The sequence below is a fragment of the Ambystoma mexicanum genome, chromosome 6q (genome assembly GCF_040938575.1).
Source record: "Ambystoma mexicanum isolate Mex_15411 chromosome 6q, UKY_AmexF1_1, whole genome shotgun sequence".
Lineage (NCBI taxonomy): Eukaryota > Metazoa > Chordata > Amphibia > Caudata > Ambystomatidae > Ambystoma > Ambystoma mexicanum.
In genome coordinates, this window is record NC_090937.1 from 96505503 (window position 1) to 96525143 (window position 19641).

General features: G+C 44.6%; 1 protein-coding gene across 1 annotated transcript in view; it reads right to left on the bottom strand.

The window, feature by feature from the left end:
* The window catches only part of PKD2 (polycystin 2, transient receptor potential cation channel), a 309434-nt gene that overhangs the window by 166591 nt on the left and 123202 nt on the right, over window positions 1–19641 (bottom strand). Inside the window, exon 4 of the mRNA XM_069630542.1 lies at window positions 9334–9584. Within this exon, the coding sequence (XP_069486643.1) occupies window positions 9334–9584 (251 nt within the window). The remainder of the gene's footprint in view (window positions 1–9333; window positions 9585–19641) is intronic.

Genomic DNA, 19641 nt, shown 5'->3' on the forward strand with positions numbered 1-19641 from the left:
CTACTTGGGAAGACAATAGACCAAAAATAAGCTGCAGGTGCCTGCCTAATGCAAGCACATTTTAGAATATTAAGGAGATACTTTTTCCTCAAGAAAACCTGAGCAAAGCAAACAAAAGGAAATGCATAAGATCGTCCCTCGCGACCCTATCACAAAAACATTTGTCCTCAAGGGATAAAAGAATGGTTTAACATTTTAATCATGCCGGACAAAGGCAAGCTATTTCTCCACATGTTTATCAGGATAACCTTCTGATGAGGATGTCTAAACCAAGAGAATTACCCCTCACATGATGTCCCAAACGGGAGGTAACATTGTGCTGAGGATTTCTCCAGCACTGTGGCTTCTCTGGTGGAGCTTGGGCTTTGGTGGGAATTATCAACCACTAATTAATGACTTGTACTTGCAACATTACAGCACTCAGCATATCTAGACATACCAGGCAATAACCTGGAGCTGTGAACTTGCATTTAACATACCACAACTGTCAACTACTCATGCAGACATCCAAAGAATTTATGTCTCTGATGATAGCATGGATACGATTCTGGTACTCTTTATTTCCTGAGGCAAATCCAATATCTCAGTGGGCTCTAGTTGATTAAGTCATAAATAGTAGCCAAGCCGGTTTCTAAGTTCATTGGGAATGCAACAGAGACTGGAGCTAGGCCAGGGAGGAAAATGTAGGACATGATTTTCCGCAATTGGGGTGGATTAGGCCATGTCATAGCCCCAGTCTTCAGTGCCATAAAGAGCAACTGTGGCAAACTTAGCCCAATACAGACGAAGTTTGGATTCCAAAGGTATCTAGGATGTCATCAAACATATGGACGAAGTAATAAAAGAAAGAACGGCAGATACAACCGATAACTGAGGTGGATGTATATCCCCCTACAATGAAATTAGAAAACCTGTGCAATCCAAGAAAGTACGTAGGGAAGTGGGTATATTGCAAGCCTGGAGGTGGCTGTGTCTACACGTACTAGTCATTTGAAGATCATGTCAACCACTACGGACACTTGGGCGGAATATCCAAAGTATGGCATTTGATGGATGACAGAAGAAACCATAATGTTGTGGTCGACAAGTCGGAAATCAGAACAGACCCTCAGTCCAGGACGACCCCCTAACCGGAAGAAGCACCAGCAACAACATGGCTGCCGATCCTATGAGCTCATGCCAATCCCTACTGCTCCAGATATGGACAATAACCGCAAAAGGTACCCGAATGGCCAATCATATGCTCCTGCTATGATGAGTGGATGAAGCGACACAGGACAGAGCTGGCGAAAACTGCATGGACAGACTTGACTAAAGGCATCAAACCAAACACCATGCTGCAGGTCGTTAGAGACATCCCGATGACATAGTCACGTTAGATATAAAGCACACGTGCAATCTACGCAATTGGGACACACACGCACCAATGTACACGTAGAACACGTACAGTTCGAAGAGATAAAGGACGGTGAAACATGCACACTCGCTATAGCACCTCTGAAACGCAAGAAGCAAAGAAGAGCTTGTGTATATGCTTGCAGATGCTTATATGCAATTAACCTTATGGAAGGACAGGAGCACCCAAGGGACCTGACCAACTGTAAAACTTCTAAGACCTATGGACACTATGAGAACTCCATAGAAGCCAGAGCAGGCCATAGGAAAATACAGTAGGCCGTAATGGTCTCAGAGAAATCTCAAACCGCAAGGTGCTGTGTTAGCAGAACAAGCCCTGGCGAGAGCAACAGGCTGCCAAGGCCACCATGTTGTGAAGCGACATTCCACCTCCCAAGCCAAGGTGACATCAGCTGCAGCAAGGAATATTCCCTGCAAAATACATGTTAATTCGAGGCAATTGAGCTTGCAAGAGTGGTCTCCAGCCACGTGACTCGGCCGAGCTGGAAACTGGCCAAGACTCAGAGGCTGAGATCGAGCACTCGCCCCACGGCCCGACAGTGGCTCGCAACATGTTTGTTATCTCCAGCCACCTTGCACGATGAGAATGGAACGCTCTCATGGCATTTATCGTCTACACACTATTGTAATACACAGACACATAGTTGCAATTTGCTGAGACATAGTAGACATGTAGTGGGAACAGGTGTCTCACGGGCTGGGAACGGAGTTAGTCCCAGGATTGGGGGCCCGCAGCCTGACCAATCAGGGCACTGGAGTCTGGGGGCAGGTGGCAGGGCCTAGCAACCAATCACTGGGCTTCCTTATTGTAACATTTTAGAAGTAGCAACTTTCAGGATGATCCAAGTACACCACCTGACACAGTAACGTCCAATAATAATTTTCCTCTGTAGGTTCCTATACTGAACCTACAAACCAGGAGTCAATCCTGGGCCCTGATAGGTTTTGGGAGGGAGTCTGTTGAGTGACTAAGATTATGTCATCACAAATGTACAAAACTGGCCTGCGAGCCTGAATGCGATGAGGTGTCTGGATCGCTCCGAGCATTGACCCCTGTGCTTTTGCATAATAAACCACAGTAACTCTTGTTCCTTGTGTGGACCTCGACTTCTTTGGGACCAGGGAAGGAGTTAGGGCCTTCCGTGAGCTGGGGGTCCGCGCACCCTTGGCACAGCTCTGCCAGCCCCAGAAATTACCCTAACAGTAAGCTTTCAATTTAATAATCATATTGCTAAATGAGATGTTTTAGATTAAAAAGATACTTAGTGGTTGAATATATAATTTTGCAGAGACCAAACACCTATGAAATGTACACTTGATTGAAATATTCAGGCAGAGCAACTGCAAACAATTGACATCCACAGAAGATGTAAGGTCATTATTAGACAAGATCCAAGAGTTGGGTCTGTCTTTGCAGGTCTTAATATATCCATGAGGTTGTTTGTAATGTGGTGTGAGTAGGGTATTATTATACTAATATTCAACATTAGGGGATGACACTGGAGAAAGTCCACATTTATTGGCTTTTTTGGTGGTGGTCACATGCTTGTTTTGGTGAAAATGTGTCTTAACACACAATAGGGAACAAGATGGGGCGGTAAGGTTGAGGTGCTGACTAACCACATAAGTGGTTATTTTGATTGAGGAGTAATCAAGTTGTAACTGTTTGTTTTTTCCTTTACCTAAACCTACGTGTGATTCAGCATTTTGTTTCGTACGTTTTTAAAATTTAGCATAAGTGTGTTTGATTATTGCAAATATGTCGTGTGGTTACTTTTTTCAATTTGTATAAATACATTACAGGTCTTTTTATTTGTATGCATTATTTTTTTCGAATATTCATGATGCGGATATGGAAAAAATACCACTACTTGTTTGCGTAACTTTCGATAACTATTTTTGTAAAATGTGGATTTGTTCATTTGGCAGTGTAACCCTGATGACGACCTCATTGTGAAGAGCGAAACACGTGTTGGCAAACCATTGGCATATCAGTAAAAGAATAATTGTATAAACAACTGATTTGTCTGTTTTTTAAAAAATATACTAATATCTTGAAAGATGTGGCGCAAGTGGTCTAGTGCATTGTCCCAAACTGTTCTAACATCATAGGATATTGATGCCCAATGCTTTAATGTGCAATTATGTTGAAAAATATTTAGTTTCCGATTTAATATATGCATTAATAGTAATCCTGCAAGATGGTAAAGATGACCGGCAATATGAACCCCTACTCTTCCAGCTCAGCCATGCTTTAGCAGTTTAGCTCTTGCTTACAGTTCATTACCTTCAATATGGCTTCTTTACAGCTCCCCCAAAAGTGATGGTTATGTCCCGTTATAGTTCTAGCCATTAAATAATGCATGCCTGCTGCATGCCATGTCTTTGGAAGAAATCAGTGTGGCATTCAACTCCCCAGGCATCCTACATATTAATTTGTGTAGTAAGCAACTTGGTAGTATGTATCTTTCACGCTGTTACCAGAATCTATGTTGTGAAAAAATTGGAAACAGTCTGTTCTGTTTTGATCGTTTTACCTATGGTTTGACAGAATGTATATCACTGTGCAAGTTACAACAATATGTTCACATGTTTAGGAAATTTCCCTAGATGACATTTTTTGAGATTTCTTGAGATCTCTTGCATCTCTCGCCCTGTAATGAATCTAAAACTATATGCATTTAAGTGATCTTTTGTGATCTGTAATATTTCCTCATACTTCGGGTCCTTGTCTACACATGAGACAGGGTACACAAATAATGTGATACATAGTGTGTATGTATCCTCACTTGTTTAAGGTGAGTGGGAAGTTATTTTTTCTCCTTTCACTATAAATATACTAAGTTTGTCCAGGAAAAGTAATCTTTTAACTTCCCCCCACGCGCTCTCTTTTTCAAGCAATATGCTGTCCATAACCCCTTCGCATTCCCCTTATAATACAATTAGTTTTTAGAATTCTGATCAAAGGAGCATAGCTCATGCACACATGTAAACACTGTTTTAGTGTTCCTTTTGCACCTGAGGAAGATACCATACCATTATTAGGGATTAAAACATGTTGTGCTGTGTCTCTATATTCATTTTTGAATCATGTGTTGCATATTATATCTGTCTTCAACCTTTTTTTTTTTTAGTTTTTTTTTTAGTACTGTTAAAAAGTGTGATTTGATATACAATGTTGTTCATTACTATTGTTGCTCCCAGACACCTTAATGCATAATAATATAAAGTGTTTAACTAACTAAATCATACCTAATCATTTTTGGGGGGAATTTAATAGGAGTTGACATATGTTGTTGCCCCGTTTATTGTGATGGATGCACACTGACTGACGGGGTTTCTATGTTTGTTGGTTCCGGGAGAGCACTAGACTTTTTGTTAAACTCTCAATCTCAATAAATGCACATCTAGCCCTCCGTTCAAAATGTGCCTCGGGAAGCATTTTTGTCCCCCCCCCCCGCCCCTCGACGATCACCCCAGTGCTGCATCCTGGCACGCAGGGCATTCATCTCTCTGTTTCTCATGATGGACAGAGCTATTACCTCCAGTAACCAGTTTTGGGGTCAGCTGATGTACTGCAGAGTGGGCGAGGGAGGGGGAGCACTTTTCCCTTTCAATAGCAGTGGTTTACCTTGTGACACCAGGTAATCTGGGACAGTGGTTCAGTGAACAATGAGATAGAAGCATCTCTGGAGGATAGCTCAGGGGCAACGTGCTTGCCTTGAAAGCAAGACGACACGGAGCAACACAGGTTCGATCCCCAGTTCCGCCCTTAGAAACCTCTGGGTATTAAGCACGTTATAAATAACATATCATATCATTTGGACAGTTAGCTCTGTTAGGAGTTTGTTCTCAGAGGAGAAGAGATAAGGCGGCTGCAGGAAAGGTGCTTTTACTAAGTGCCCCCACAAAAAAGTCCCAGGGTTAGGACTATTATGTTCTTAAACTCCAGGGTATCCCCCTCCTCTTAGGTATGGAAGGCGGGCTAGCAAACATACTATTTCTGGTGTTTGAATGGTGGCTTTGTATAGCTCAGTGAACATTAAGACCTTCTTCAACAAGAGCAATGCCTCAGCAGCTGGCAGAGCACAATCCCTAGAGAGCCTTGGACACTAATGGGCAGTGAGTACGATTTCTCTTATTGCCAGAGCCCAGCACATGTTATCACATGGAAAATATATAGTTCAGTGACAGGGACCCTAGGGTTGTATTTGATGTTCTTTTTGAAACTACTAGTAACAAAAGGAGGATTTTATCTGAGTAATCAGGTTTTATTACCTACTGGGTTCCATGTCGTTTTGCTGACAGAAATTCCTTGGAAGTACATAACTGTCGGAATTCTGCCAACAAAAGACATCCAATTTTTTTATTTATTTATTTGGGTGGCCCTGCCACCTCCAGGCCTTCCATTTCCATACACTTGTCCCCTTTCCCCAGGACCATCCCCACTCCTTTTACCCCATTACTCCCCCGATATATTTCGATTTGTTTTGTGGATGGAATTCTTTCGAAGTAAAGTACTTCAAAAGAATTCCTGTCGGCAAAAGGACGGCATTCGGTCTACTGACATGCCAATTTGTGCTTCCTTGTGACAGAAGGCCACTATCGCAAAACCACCAAATAGGGTGTTCACTTACACTTTTAACAGGAACTGATCCCTTCTAGGGGTCGTTATTGCCTCTGTGAGAACAGCACAGGTGCTCCAAAATACAAAGTAGTGGCAGGTTTCCTATGGAAAGCTTGGGGGTGTAGAGATTTAGCAGTGCCTTATGGGCGCTCTAAGATAGACTGATTTTTTCGTCGTCTCTGCATGTTGCGGCAGGAGCACCCGCAGCAGTTCCTTTCGCATTGATTGCAGCATGAAGAGTAGATAGAATCAGCATACCTGCCAGCATCTGCACAGGTGTTCCTAGTTTAGAATGTGTTTGCAAGGGTAGTGGGTAGAAAGCATTGCCAACATGTTACTTAGAGTCACCTTAAAAAGTTCCAGGATCCCTTGCTCAAGCCCACTGATGGTTTCTACCTACAACATGGCTGTATCAGAGTGTTTTAATTTCTGTTATTCCTATCATGGGACAAATTCCCTGTTTTGAAAATGAATTTCGAGCACCTTGATTTAGTACCATGTACATAGTAGGCGCACCTTATTTATACGGTAACCGTGGTAGCCAGAGCTGGATGCCTGAATGAAATAAATGTTCAGGTTCTTTTAAAGAAGACATTTGTGTTTCCTTACACATGTTAAATATTCATGAGAGAATGTGTGCGCTGTTCAGTGTTACTGGGAGAAAATTGCAGCTCCTGCCCACAATGAGAACTGGCAGGTAGAGACATTATACTAATGTGCACCTATAATTCTGTTTATCTGCAGCTATATACTCCTCACAAATGTTCAAGCATTCATTTCCCTCCCCGTCTCTTCCACTCCATCTTAAAACCCAGGTGATTGGTTGCCCTCTCTTGGATATAGGTCAACAGGTGTACGAAGCCTCAACTTAAAAGCCTAAAACAAAAAAACAAAAAAAGAAAGTGGTGCAGGCTTCACTCACTCCTGATTTGTTTGAGTGCATGTTTGCTTAAAAATATACTCCACAACACATACAATACATTGGACAATTATTTTAACACTGGTTTATTCTTTAACAAATATTAGATTTTTATGTGTGCAATAAAAGCCACATTGTATTGAGACTGCTTATTATACAAGTTGATTTGAGAAAAATGTTTTATTAAAGTATTTCTTGAATATTATACAATAAGACCAACGCAGGTCTACGCATGTAATTGGCAATCACAGTGCTACCCAGTTTCCTGGACCATTATTAGGAAACCTTTTGGTGCTGAACCCTGAATTGAGACTCTACACAGCAAGCAGACTGTCTACCCTAGGGCAGGGGAAAAGAACATGAGTGAAACGTCAACTCTCTTCTGCAGGGTGCTGTATCTAGCCTCATCAGAAAATGAAGAAAAATAAACAAAATTAAGAACAAAGATCAACAAAGAAAAGCAGTCGAGGAAAGAAAAAGAAAGGAGAAAGCATAATAATGAAAAACAACCGAAAAAGTCAGAAAGCAAAGCGACGGAGGAATCAAAGAAACAATCAACAAGATGAAAAATTAAAATACAAGATAAAAGCAGGAAATCGGTAAATGGAAATCAAATTAAATGAAAATTACTCAAATAGGAAAACAAGAACAATACTAAAGAGTAGACGAAAAGAAAGAAAAAAGGGCTAAGAAAGAAGAAATGCAACATGAAGAGGAATAGGAAAAGTAAAAGGGAAAGTAAGAAAAAGTCAAATGAGACAGAGAAAAGTACAAACTACGGGGGAGGGAAACCGAGAAACGTAGTGGGAAAAAAAGTGCAAGTAAAAGAAAAGATGAAATTAATATATGGAAGAAGAGCAATTAGAGCAATACCACAGAAGAAAAAAGAAAATTAAGGTAGAGGAAATACAAAAGCTGTATCTTTAAAAAAGAACATTAAAATATAAAAAAGGAAAATAAATTAATATCAGTCAACTAGATGCAAAAATAAATCTGAAAAAAAGGTCTACCTCACTCGTCATGTGGTAAGACTCAGAGAGGGAATGGTTACTTTCGTTGCCATCGGACAACAGTGAGATACGCAATTTGCAAACGGGCCAAATTCATAAAGTTTTATAGAATGTTGTGATAAGAAATGCGTAGGTGTGGCTAACACCAAACAACTCGAATAAGGGGGCAAGCCGAAACAAGTATGTACCCATTGATCTGCGGAGTAGAGCAGAAAACCTACGCGAATGCGCATGCCTAGTCCTTCTAATGGGCCTTGTATTCAGATATTAAGTGTGTAGATCATCCATTTATTGTTTCTGTTATTCTGCACGGTATAGTTGCCCCTCAATCCCCCCCCCCATGGTTTACTTGTGAAATACTCAGAGATTGGTACTAGAAACGGCTGCTGCTCCTTTATACTCCCAAAGCATGTCAACTACATCACACTGCACGTCACACAAATTATTAGTGTTAATGTTTTTGAGAGATGTTCATCTTTGGCAAAAAAAATAATAATGTCACATTTGAGGTGGTGCTGCCTTTAGATGGTGGGGATATTCTTGGGTTTTGGTTTGAAACATTAAAGCTCAGGTGTTCATGGGTGAAATATGCATTCCTACAATGTCTGCCCATACTGGACATTGGGTTCAGGTCCCTTGAGAAAGGGCTGCAGCGAGTAGGGTATGTGCATAGATCATCACGGGAATGTTTCTGTGGCCTTGATTTTTTAGTCAAATGAAGAATGTAGTATATTAAAGCTCAGTTTGCTCAACATCGAAACAGGCTTATCTGTGGAACAGGTTCCCTACTCTTGGCTTGGGAAAATACTACTACGCAGGGGTAAAATCCTGAAAAAAGAAGTGGGGGCACTCATTGACAAGCACAATGGTGTGTGATGTCACCAGAAATTAGCATGTCAAGGTGAAATATGCACAATTTTGGCTTTGCATAAGCACCCAAATGCATCAGACACATGTCATTTGCCTTTCATAAAAAATCAACACACACACACAACTAATAGAGGCTATTTTCTTGTAACAGTGTTTTTGCAAACGTGTAAACGGTGTGCATGTTTCAAACTCCAAGAATCAAAACCAATGTTTTCCATGGAACATGCAGTACAGAAACGAGACATATCACCTTTAGTTGTTTGTTATTTGTCATCAGATTGTATAGTGCAGTGGTGAAGTGTCTGCCCTGCCAAACTAAAGACAGTGGTTCGAGCCCCGAGGTTGGTGTTATTTCATAAATTCAAAGAAGACACTCAATGTTTCTCATTTTAGCTGGGGGGACTGAGTCCACTGACTGAAAAAAGTGGATGGACTCCGTCCACCCGCGAGTACCTTCGACTTGAGCCCTGCTTCTATGAAGGCATACATACGCTGTTCCACTCTGCAATCCAAACGGGGCAGTGTCTTCATTGCTGGGCGAGTACACGTCGTAACAATCTTTGATCTCGTCCTGAAGGTCTTCTGGGATGGAACAGGAGCCATTCCTCACTTTCAGCTGCCGGATGCGAGGCACCCCCAGTAGCAGGTTCTCGTAGTAGATAAAACTTTGATTTTCTGCCATGGTCTTGTTGTTGTACCAAACATCCCAGTAGAGGCCGTCTAACAGAGGACCCTCTGTGTACTAAAAATAAAAAACAGCTTTATTAACTACAATTTGCGGAAAAACAACATTGCTTGCATCGCCACTGGAAGCCAGACAAGGCTCTACATGACTAGTATGGACCGACACATGATTGCCAGTATGTAGCATCGTACAACACACAAACCACCTGTAGGGGTTCTGTAGCTATTCATAAATAATGGCACATTGACTTCAAAACTGCAACAAACTCTTGGCCACCCATGTGAACCAAAATCCTAATGTAGAATCCTACACACGTGAAGGCAAAATAAGTCAGACATTCCCCACCTAGCCAAATCGAAGACTGGAGGAAGTAATGCACACATACTAGGAGGTGAGATCAAAATACCAGACGCAAAGAGGTAAGAATACAAATTGAGCAGTGCGTTAAAGGGCATTTAGGGTCTGAAGTACTGGTGGGATCAACTTTAAAGCGAAGCGCAAATTGAGACTGCATTCAGTTCATAGGGGCTGAATAACGTCAATCAAAAAATACTTTTACTCCTCCTCAAATTTTCTTTATGAATAGAGGCTGCAGAATGCAGAGACATGTAGGGTGGAACCAGTTGCATTCGTTAAAATTGCGACTAAAAATAGTGAGATATTTTGGAGTTTCCATACCCCAGAGGACCAACTACAAGCACGCGTTTGCCAAATGCACATATGATGGAGTGTCCACATACTTTAATCACTATCAGTGTTTCTGCTTTCAATAGTACCACTCATGATTGCAATGTGGTTACTTCTGGTCATTGTTAAATAGGTATCGCAAAAACTACAAACATACTTCATGGAAGTTCGGCGTACTGCCATACCAAATAAAAATATTAATTCTGCCTCTTATTGCGTGTAACCTATTTCTCCCATCTGGTCATCTACTAAATTAGGAACAATGCCATGGAGATGACCTGTGAGGGGACCAAACACAGACACAATCAGCAGCAGCAGCAGCAGCACACACACACACAACCCCAACTCTCCACCTCTCAGAATTGCATCTGCGTAGCTGGACTAAGATTTGCCTGTCGGGTTTAATTACCGCATTTGTAATATTTAGATGCCTGTTGCCATGACCATTTGTAAACTGGTCTTCACAATGTCCGTGCATTTGTGCACACTGTATCATTATTGTAACCATTCTCTCAAATGTCACCAAGCATCCTGTGCTCTGTATTTGTAACCTAGGCTCCATGTTTAATGCCCCCCCCATACCTCAGGGTTAGGCTGCGCTATACAAATAATAAACTAAACTAAGCAGCCTGTTAGCTGCAATGCACAAGCCAGCTCTCTATTAGGGTTGCTTGAACTTCCGAAAAAGAGCCCTGAGGGAAAGTCGAGCTGTTCTGGGAGGGTTCGATCAACTCATTGGTATTCTTGCAGGATTTACAGAGGGTTGAACCCTGTCCTGAGGCGTTTCAGGCAAGCCATCCAATTCCATGGTCTGAGATTTAAGAGGGGAATCTGCCTAGCCAATCAGAGCCTCTGGGCCTTTCTAAAACAGGATTGTGCCCAGCTTGATTCCTGCTTCCTTTGTGCGTTTTATAAGACTTTTGGAATGCTTTTGGCAGGTTTAGGAGAGTTTTGGAGGAATTTGCTGGTTATCTGTGTTTTGGCGCGTCTTGATACCGGTTTTATCCGCTTTTGTTTGTCTGTGCTTTTATGCTTCCCCTCGAACCTTCCCTTTTTACCCTTACTCCTTTTTAGGATTTTTTATTTATTTAAATAACACCTTTACTTTTATGTGTTTGTAAAGAAACGTTTGTGTGTGAACCAAATAAGCAGCCCAGTGCTGTGCTCAGTCACATTCCCTGCAGTGTGTGTCTCTGTCCCCTTCTATGAGTATTGTAAGAATCCCTTTGTCTTTGTCAGTCTGGTTTAGCGTTTTGCACATCGGCACATTAGGCACATTTGGGTTTTGAACATTGTGATCATGAGAAACATTTCATTTTTATTTGGGGAAAGAGGCAGGGTAGAAGATGAGGAGCTGGACTCCCCAAGCTTCATGTCAGAAGTTGAGGTAGAGAAGTAGCGCAAAGAAGATGGACGGAGATTGAAGTGCTGAGCGAGGAGGGGAAGGTCGTGCAGATGAGAGGAAGATGGTGAGTGAGGAGGGGGAGACAGTTGTTGAGGGAGAGATGGTGTTTGAGGAGTGAGGTAGTGGTTGAGGAGGAGGCATACTGGTTGAGGAGTATATGGCTGTCAATTCAGAGTAGGTTGGTTTGTCTACAACTCTGACAATTCCTCGCTGTGCAAGCTCGTCAGGCTGTGGCACAGTGATGTGTATAAGGACCCCAGGGGCACCATCGACTAGCAGTGCCACTTTATCACCACTAGCAGATTCCTGTTGGTAGTGGTAGAATTCAGGGTGTGGTGCCATTTGGGCAGAACATGCGAGACAGAACAATGAGGAATTCAGGCACACACTGCATGCATTGCCCGACCTTGGTCAGTTGATGTAAAGCTGGACAATGAGCTGATGGTGGATGCCATGGAGAAGCACTGCTCCATCTTGCTCCCTTTTAGGTGAGCAGGTAAGGGGGTACTACAAATGCAGTATATTCTGCACTGTGAGAGCTTGAAAATACACAATGGGGCTCATTAGGACCCTGGTGCTCCCTGAATGAAGGGGGCCGGTACGGGACTGGCCCTCCTTCATTACGGGAGCGCCGATTATGAGCTTCCCTTTGCGGGACCCGAATCGGACGCCTGGTAAAACCAGGTGTCTTTCCGGGTCCCGCGAGGGGAAGAGGGAGGTAACAACGGGACACTCATAATGTGCCCGTTGTTACCTCCATCCCCATTCCCATTGAGCCCTATGGGGGCTCAAATGGGAATGGGGAATAGTTCTGCAAGGAGGACTTACCGGGTCCTCCTATGTCAGAATGACCCGGTAAGTCCCCATTGCAAGAACCCGGTAAATGAGCCCGGTTTGGTGGCAGCCATGGAGCTAATAGTTCCATGGCTACCGCCAAACTCGTAATGAGGGCCAATGTCTCAGATGGTGGGTAGAGCCAAATGAATTGAGGCCAATCAAACCTCCCATTTGTGAGCTTGGTGCTTGGACTCAAAGTGGCTCCTCTGGTAGATCTAAATAAATATAGGGTGATGTGAAGGCTAAATATTTCCTTTTGCAATGCACTGGACCACTACCCTCACAGCCTAAGTCTCCACAACCTTTCCTCATGAAGATCCATCCATCCATCTGACTGTAGCTGGCTCACACCTGCTGCATCTTCATCAAGGTGGAATCCTGCACTGGGTCGATGATAGTTGGCCTTTGTTCCCTCTTGATCCAGCCAGGCTTCTGAACAGCTTTGTAGTGCATCCATACACATGGCTAGCACTTCCCCTTCACATGACCTGTCACCTGGTGCATGTTGCTCATCCTAAGACACATACAATTTCAAAGATGCCACCTTGACTATGAACCCTGGATCAAGAAAAGAAAATGGCAGAAGGTACTCCATGTCCCTGTCACTTACCAACAATACGTGGATCCAGTGGGAAGGTTAAGAGCAGATTCATAGCCAGTAACCTTGCTTCCGCATCACAAGTGAGTTCATGTTAATACACTGTGTTGGATACATCTAATTCCAACAGATGTACCACTGGCAGCACATCGCTGAGTGATGTCACTATGTGGCCTAGCTGCAGCTAAGCTTGAACAGTGTCCAACGTGTGCCACTGTATTGGTGTTAAGTAGAAGGCAGCAGGTTGCATGCATTGCCTATTGCAGTAGTTGGCCATTGCATTGCACTTTTCTTGCAAATGCACGTGGAGGGTTGAATTCCACCTAGTCAGGATTTCAGTTTTCAGCTCGTTGTAAGACCACAAGTGGCATAATTGCAGCTTAGGCACCGTACGAGCGGCTGCTGAACACAGATCTTCTGGGCCATACTTCCCATCTCATTTAGTGGCGGGTAAAGGTTTTTCAAGTGGGCCACCACACAATGGAGAACATTGAAAAAGCAGAGCATATTCATGGTTTTGCCCACTACAGGGCAGCTACAATATTAGATTGTCAGCTACCACACAGCCTACTTGTAAACCAGCAAGAGTGAGCCAATGGGCCACAACCTCCTTTACTGTCTCCCTACGTGAGACCCGCTTATCAAACCCTTGCATACGCAGCTGGTCTGCTGGCAAATTACATTTGGCAGCTGCTGTCCTGTGCTCTGCTGAAGAGAGGTATGGAGGAAGGTGATTGTGTCCAAACATCGCCATGAAATCTGTGCCTTAAGCACCGGTCCACATCGCCATTGCTAGGTGGACTTTCTTACACTCACAGTGATGCAGTGACATTCCCACTGCTTTCATCACATGGTCTTGGAGGCATTCTACTGAAGATCGAGTGCTGTCTTGGAATTTAGGGGATCACCTAATCGAAGGAGCTGTCTAAATCAGTGGTTTTCCACAGGAATAGAGCCATACATCGATTGCCCACATTGCAGAAAGGTAGTCCTTGTTCGAGTCTTTTGTGATATTTTGTGACATGATCAAACGCCTTAATAATGGTGGGCCAGTGCATTGAGGGGTAATAAGTTGGCTGTGTGTTGCGAGGTCTGCAGGCAAAGACAGTAGCCGCCTGACCCGAAAAAAATTACTGGCGCCCGACTTCCCGGTAACACCGGCGTATACGAACCCGGCAGCCGGGAAGTCAGACGCCAGTAATTTCTTAAGTCCCCATTCCCATGGAGTCCAATAGGAGTCCATGGGAATGGGGACACAGGAGCACCGGCACCGTTAACAACGGTGCCGGGGCATCCATGAAACTGTGTGGGCGGATGCCGTTCTGCCCGCCAGGTCTGACCCTGGACAGCACCCGCCCGCAGAGTCGTACTGTGCCGGTTCGGTAACAGTGCCAGTAGGCTTACCGGCACTGTTGTTACTGAATCAGCACAGTCATAATGAGGCCCAGTTTGTCAATAGGGCTTGTGAACATCTGTAAATCAGCAAGAGTGTCTGGTGTGATGGTGTAGGATGGGGCTCCAAACATGCCCAATGCAGGTGATGGGAGGTGACCCTGACCCACTTTCATTTCTTCAAGCATGCAGATGATGCCATCTCATGTGGACTGTGACAAATTGAGGGAATTTGCTCCATCTCTAGACCTTGAAAGAAAACATGTACGAGAATACATCCCTTAAAACCTGGCTGTTCAACATGCCACAGTAAACGAAAGGGCATTGATACATGCACTTGGAGGGCCAGACCCAATCAGTTAAGTCTCACTCATACAACCCTCAACAGACTCTAGACACCAAGACCTCTCCTTGACCTCAACATCACAAACACAAGCAATCCTGAAGCTGGACTCATTTGGGTCAGTTTCCCCCACTCGTCCTTCATTGAACTCAGTGAACATAAAAAAGAATCACCCTGGAGCAAGGTCCAGGCATGCCAAGGACATCTATAGCATGGCGGAAATACACAGTGTGTTATCACATCAGATCCCTCCACATTGGACACAGACTTGGAAGTCCTCCCTTGCAGAGCTACATCACGGTAATGCCCACCCTTTTAGCCGGACACTACTAGGTTGGTCCTGCTACTGGGATCAACCCATGCCTGTGGGTTGATCACGGACATGACACGCAACAACCACGCCACAAGCACATGCCTATGCAGTGCCAAAGAAAATTAACACCCTCAAAATGCCACCCTTCCCACTACTATCTGTGACAAAATGCCCTTACTTCATCTAAGGGCTACAGATGAGGTGACCATGGAGGTCAGGTACAGCCACTGCCTATGTGTCACAGAGCTCAGGGCTCGTTTGGGGAGGGAGCTCTGGTCCACCGCGCCCTCTTCTACATGCTTGGAAGCGACTTATCACACTGTTTCAGCAACCAGCATTGCCTCTTTCAGAAACCTGGGAAGAGATGCCCAAAGTCTGAAGCAGCTAGGAGGATACACCTCAAGGGAAAGAGAAAGCCCATCACATGCTTACACACAAATGTGTGAGCCACACACACAGACAAGCATTCTATGTGTGCACATTGATTTGCAAACGCAGAAAGGCCACGAAGCGTGCACATTTCTGGAGCCCACAGCATGCATGTGTGAATACTGCAGGCAACATGGTGACCACTAAAGACGTGGCTCGGTCCACTGGTATAGAGAACAGGTTGAGTGCCGCCGGTTAAGATGGATTTATAAACTCTGACCTGGTGGGGAGACATTTAGGAGGCCACCCTAGTTCAGTGGAACAGGGAGACCTACTGAACAAACCAGACCAATCTGCGTTAGCTTAGCAGGCAGTCAAGACAAAGTCTCAGGAGGGGTGACAGTGATCAGAAGGCCGCAATAAGCACACACAGTAAAACTCCAAAGATTCCTCTAAGACAGATGTATATAAAAATACATTTGTTATAGGCCTTTATAACAAAACACGATTAAACCACAGTATCACGAAAATAGTTACCACAAACGCTTATTCACTATGTAACATATATACAAAATGCGTTTAGCCTAATGATGATGAAAGGGGAGAAAATAACCACAGCCTGCAACAGAAAGGGGTAAGTTCAACACAGATATCGCATTAGGCAGTTCTTCGTAGTCAATCCCTAACCTATGTAGTCCGGCCCTAAGAAGTGAGGAGCCTTGTGCTCAAAGTAAAGCAACGCGTGAAAAACATGCGGTCGTGCATAAAGCGAAAAGTGGGTTCTCTTCAGGGAGCTGGAGCTGCTCAGGAAGGGGCTTGAGGCGTTGAAGAATAAAGTCCTACTCCTTGAGAAGGGTCTACCCTTGCAGACAGAGCAACATTCAGAGTTCGGGAATCGCTGGGGAGAGCAGGCTAGCCCAGCCAAGGTGAGTATCTTAAGGGATTCTCGTGCGTAAAAATAGATGGATGTGCAAGGGGCCACTGGTATGTGATGAAAGTACTCACTGACCCTCGAGGTTTCACCCATGCAGTTACAGGACGCTCTGGCTCTCAGCAGCTGCGGGACAGGACGATCATCCATGGTGGGACAGTAGCCTTTTCTCAGCTCTCACAGAAAATAGAAGGATAGTTCTGGTGCAACATGCCTCGGGACACGGTGGGGCAGGTCGGCAGGCACTTACAGCAACAGTCACCACAGGGGGGGGGGGACACACCGCAAATGCTCATGGCGTGGCGCAGTCTCATAAACTGTGACCCAGAGGAAATAGGACAACAAGTTTTGGCTGGAGAGGACCAAGGACCACAAGTAAGCGATTCCCAAAGTCTTGAGTCTCAACTCGGGATGGTGGCGTTCCTGTGCGGTACCCCGGTTTCGAGCTGGACAGTTCACTGGATGGCCCAGGAATACTTCTGAAGGGGCTCTTTGCAAGGGTAAGCAGGAGATGCCGTGAGGAGTTGTTCCCACTACTCCAAAAGGGGTGAAACCACCCTTGCAAGCCTTCTTGGTATGATGCAAAAGCAGGACAATAGCAGGGCCAGGGTGCCAAACCTTCCTTAAGGATACTTGTCTCCTTCTGTAGTTCGGTGTGAACTTCAGTTGATTGACCTGGAATGGATGCAGAGCCCCTTCTCTTATCCAAGATCCGTTTGCACCCAAATCTCAGATAGCCAATGGAAGATCTGCTTGCATTCATGCACGCCAGGCATGGGCCAGTCATGGCCCACAGTGGTTCCAGTCATTCCGACCTACCAGACATACTGGCACCAGTAGTGTGGATTGGGACCAGACAGTCCCAACCCTCTTCCTGGGCACTAGCACATGTGACATGCAGGAGCCTGCGAAAGATGCGGTTTTCGCGGGAGGCTGCATGCCCAAATAAGGAATACATGGGGCTCTCGACCTGGGGGAAGGCAAAGGAACAAAATGCCAAAGGACAGAACAAAAGACGTTGTGGCACTAGCCATAGTCTTGTCTCAAATGCGGTAAACGCGGTATGGTCCATAAAAAACAAGTAAAAAAACTTTTAAAAGTAACTACTGCGACCAGTTCGTCCTAGGCACACTTGTACACAAACCAAAGAATCCTTAGAGGGTGCCAGGGGCCATAAAACAAAAGGACCCCTATGTGCGGTACTGTAAGGTACTTGGCACAAAGATAAAAAGTTTCAAGAAATGGCAACATAGTCGAAGACGAAGGAAAACATAGTTTCCCAGTACTGACCGCCTGAAGGAGGTGTCAGTTTCCCCATAACAAATTAGCAAAATCCCAGGGGAGTGCAGCGGAAGACTGTGCTCAACTGGAAAATGTCAGGTTAGGTAGCCAAACAAAAGCAAAAAGTTTGGGGGGTTCACAAATGGAGGGCAAATCGCACCTAAGGGAAATCGTTCCTAACACTGCCACATGTTAAAGTCTAGCAATCCAATATAACAAATTATTATGCTGCACATCTGTTATAGATTGAAGCGCAGCGGTCCTGGCCAGGAGGTAGGGGAGTGAGGCCTCTATAAAGAAGGCCAGGTTTGGCAATCAGATGTGGAAGTATGGGGTCCCTGAAGGTAGGGAGAAAGGCGTGCTGTTGGAGGGGAGAGGAGAAAAGGAGACTGATTTGGAGGGCTGGAGGGCTAGAGATGACTGGCAGTGGGTAAGAGGAGGAGGTGGCTTGGAGGAGAACAAAAGGGTTGGTATGGGTAGAGGGAGGAGAAGGTGGACAACAACTAGGTAAAGGAGGAGTAATAAGTTAAGGGGAGAGGTGTTGAATGACTCAGTCAATGTGGAGTAGCAGAGAGAAAGAGGGGGAGGTGGTGAGAGAACAGGTGGAGTTGTGGGAACAGAAGGTGGTGGTAAAAATTTGCAAGGAGATTGGGTGGCACAGAAATACTTCAGGAGCAGAAAGAGAGGTATCAAAAGGAGGCATGGAAGATCAGGAAAAGGGGGGGGCAAGGCAACAGAGAAAGTAGTCATACACCTACAGAAGGAGGTGGTAAGAGGGAACAGTGGAGAGGATAGCAAGCGGAGGAGCTGGTGATGGCACAACAACATGGGAAAATAGGATAGGAGAGGATGGGGCTGCGGGGGAGTGGAGAGGAAAGGCAGTTCACTACCCTGCTGAGCCAAAGGGGAAAGGTACCACACACACACTACAGAGTCAGGAGGGTACCCCAAACATTTTAATTACGGGGGTGGGAGGAGGACATCCTGAAAGGGAAGTTAGATGTTAGCAAGAGAACCCCTCGGCCAGAGCTAGAGGAAAATCCCTCCAAGACTCCACAACACCAGCATACTATCATTTAGAGACCTTGGGAATTACAGTTTGTAATCTTTAGCCTCATTCCAGTGAAAGTCCATATGCCCCCCCTGGGAACATATCCCCTCCAAAAGGTGATGAAAGCTCACATCCTTCAAGCCTGCATCGCAACTCCTAAAGGAGCAGATCGCAGGAGCCCTTCAGTGTATTCGCCCTGTACGCCGCACCGACTACAGCGACACAAAGTGGGTGAGTCTAGCGACTTACCTTCCATGACACTTCTAAGGCTTTAAATATATGTAGCTGCTTGTGAACAACAAGCCCAACAGGCATTATCGTTACATACTAGTGCAAATCAGATCACTAGTCATTCCCTGATACTTGAAGTATTCACCCACTCAGCACAGCCCTGAAGAAGAGCGGTTGCTCGAAACACATGTCGGCTGGGCACGCAAGTTCAATAAATCAATTTGGCATACCACATGCCATTTCTTAGTTTAAAATTGCTAATTACATCAAATGTTGAGCAGCCCCATGTTATTGTGTATCATTCACCCCCATCATTCATTGATATTGTTTTTCCGTGCATTTAACCATGCTTTGTTTTCTCCAAATAATATATATATATATATATAAATATATAAACACAATTTGCACAAAGGTACCACATTAGAATTCAAGTCATTATTATTGCTTTTTGTTTGTGAAGCGCTACGTGTGGATGTGTGCTCCCACTACCTTCCTTTGTTAACAGGTGTGTCAGGGAGACGCACACCCTTTTTACTGTCCCCAGTGCGACTCACCACTTTGCTATTCACTTCCCCACCTGCAGCGCAGTAGACCGGGACACCCCACATCTCCCAGACAAATAAGCCTGAATACATGTTGAAAACCCTATTATGAGGATTACTTGATGCTGTCTGAT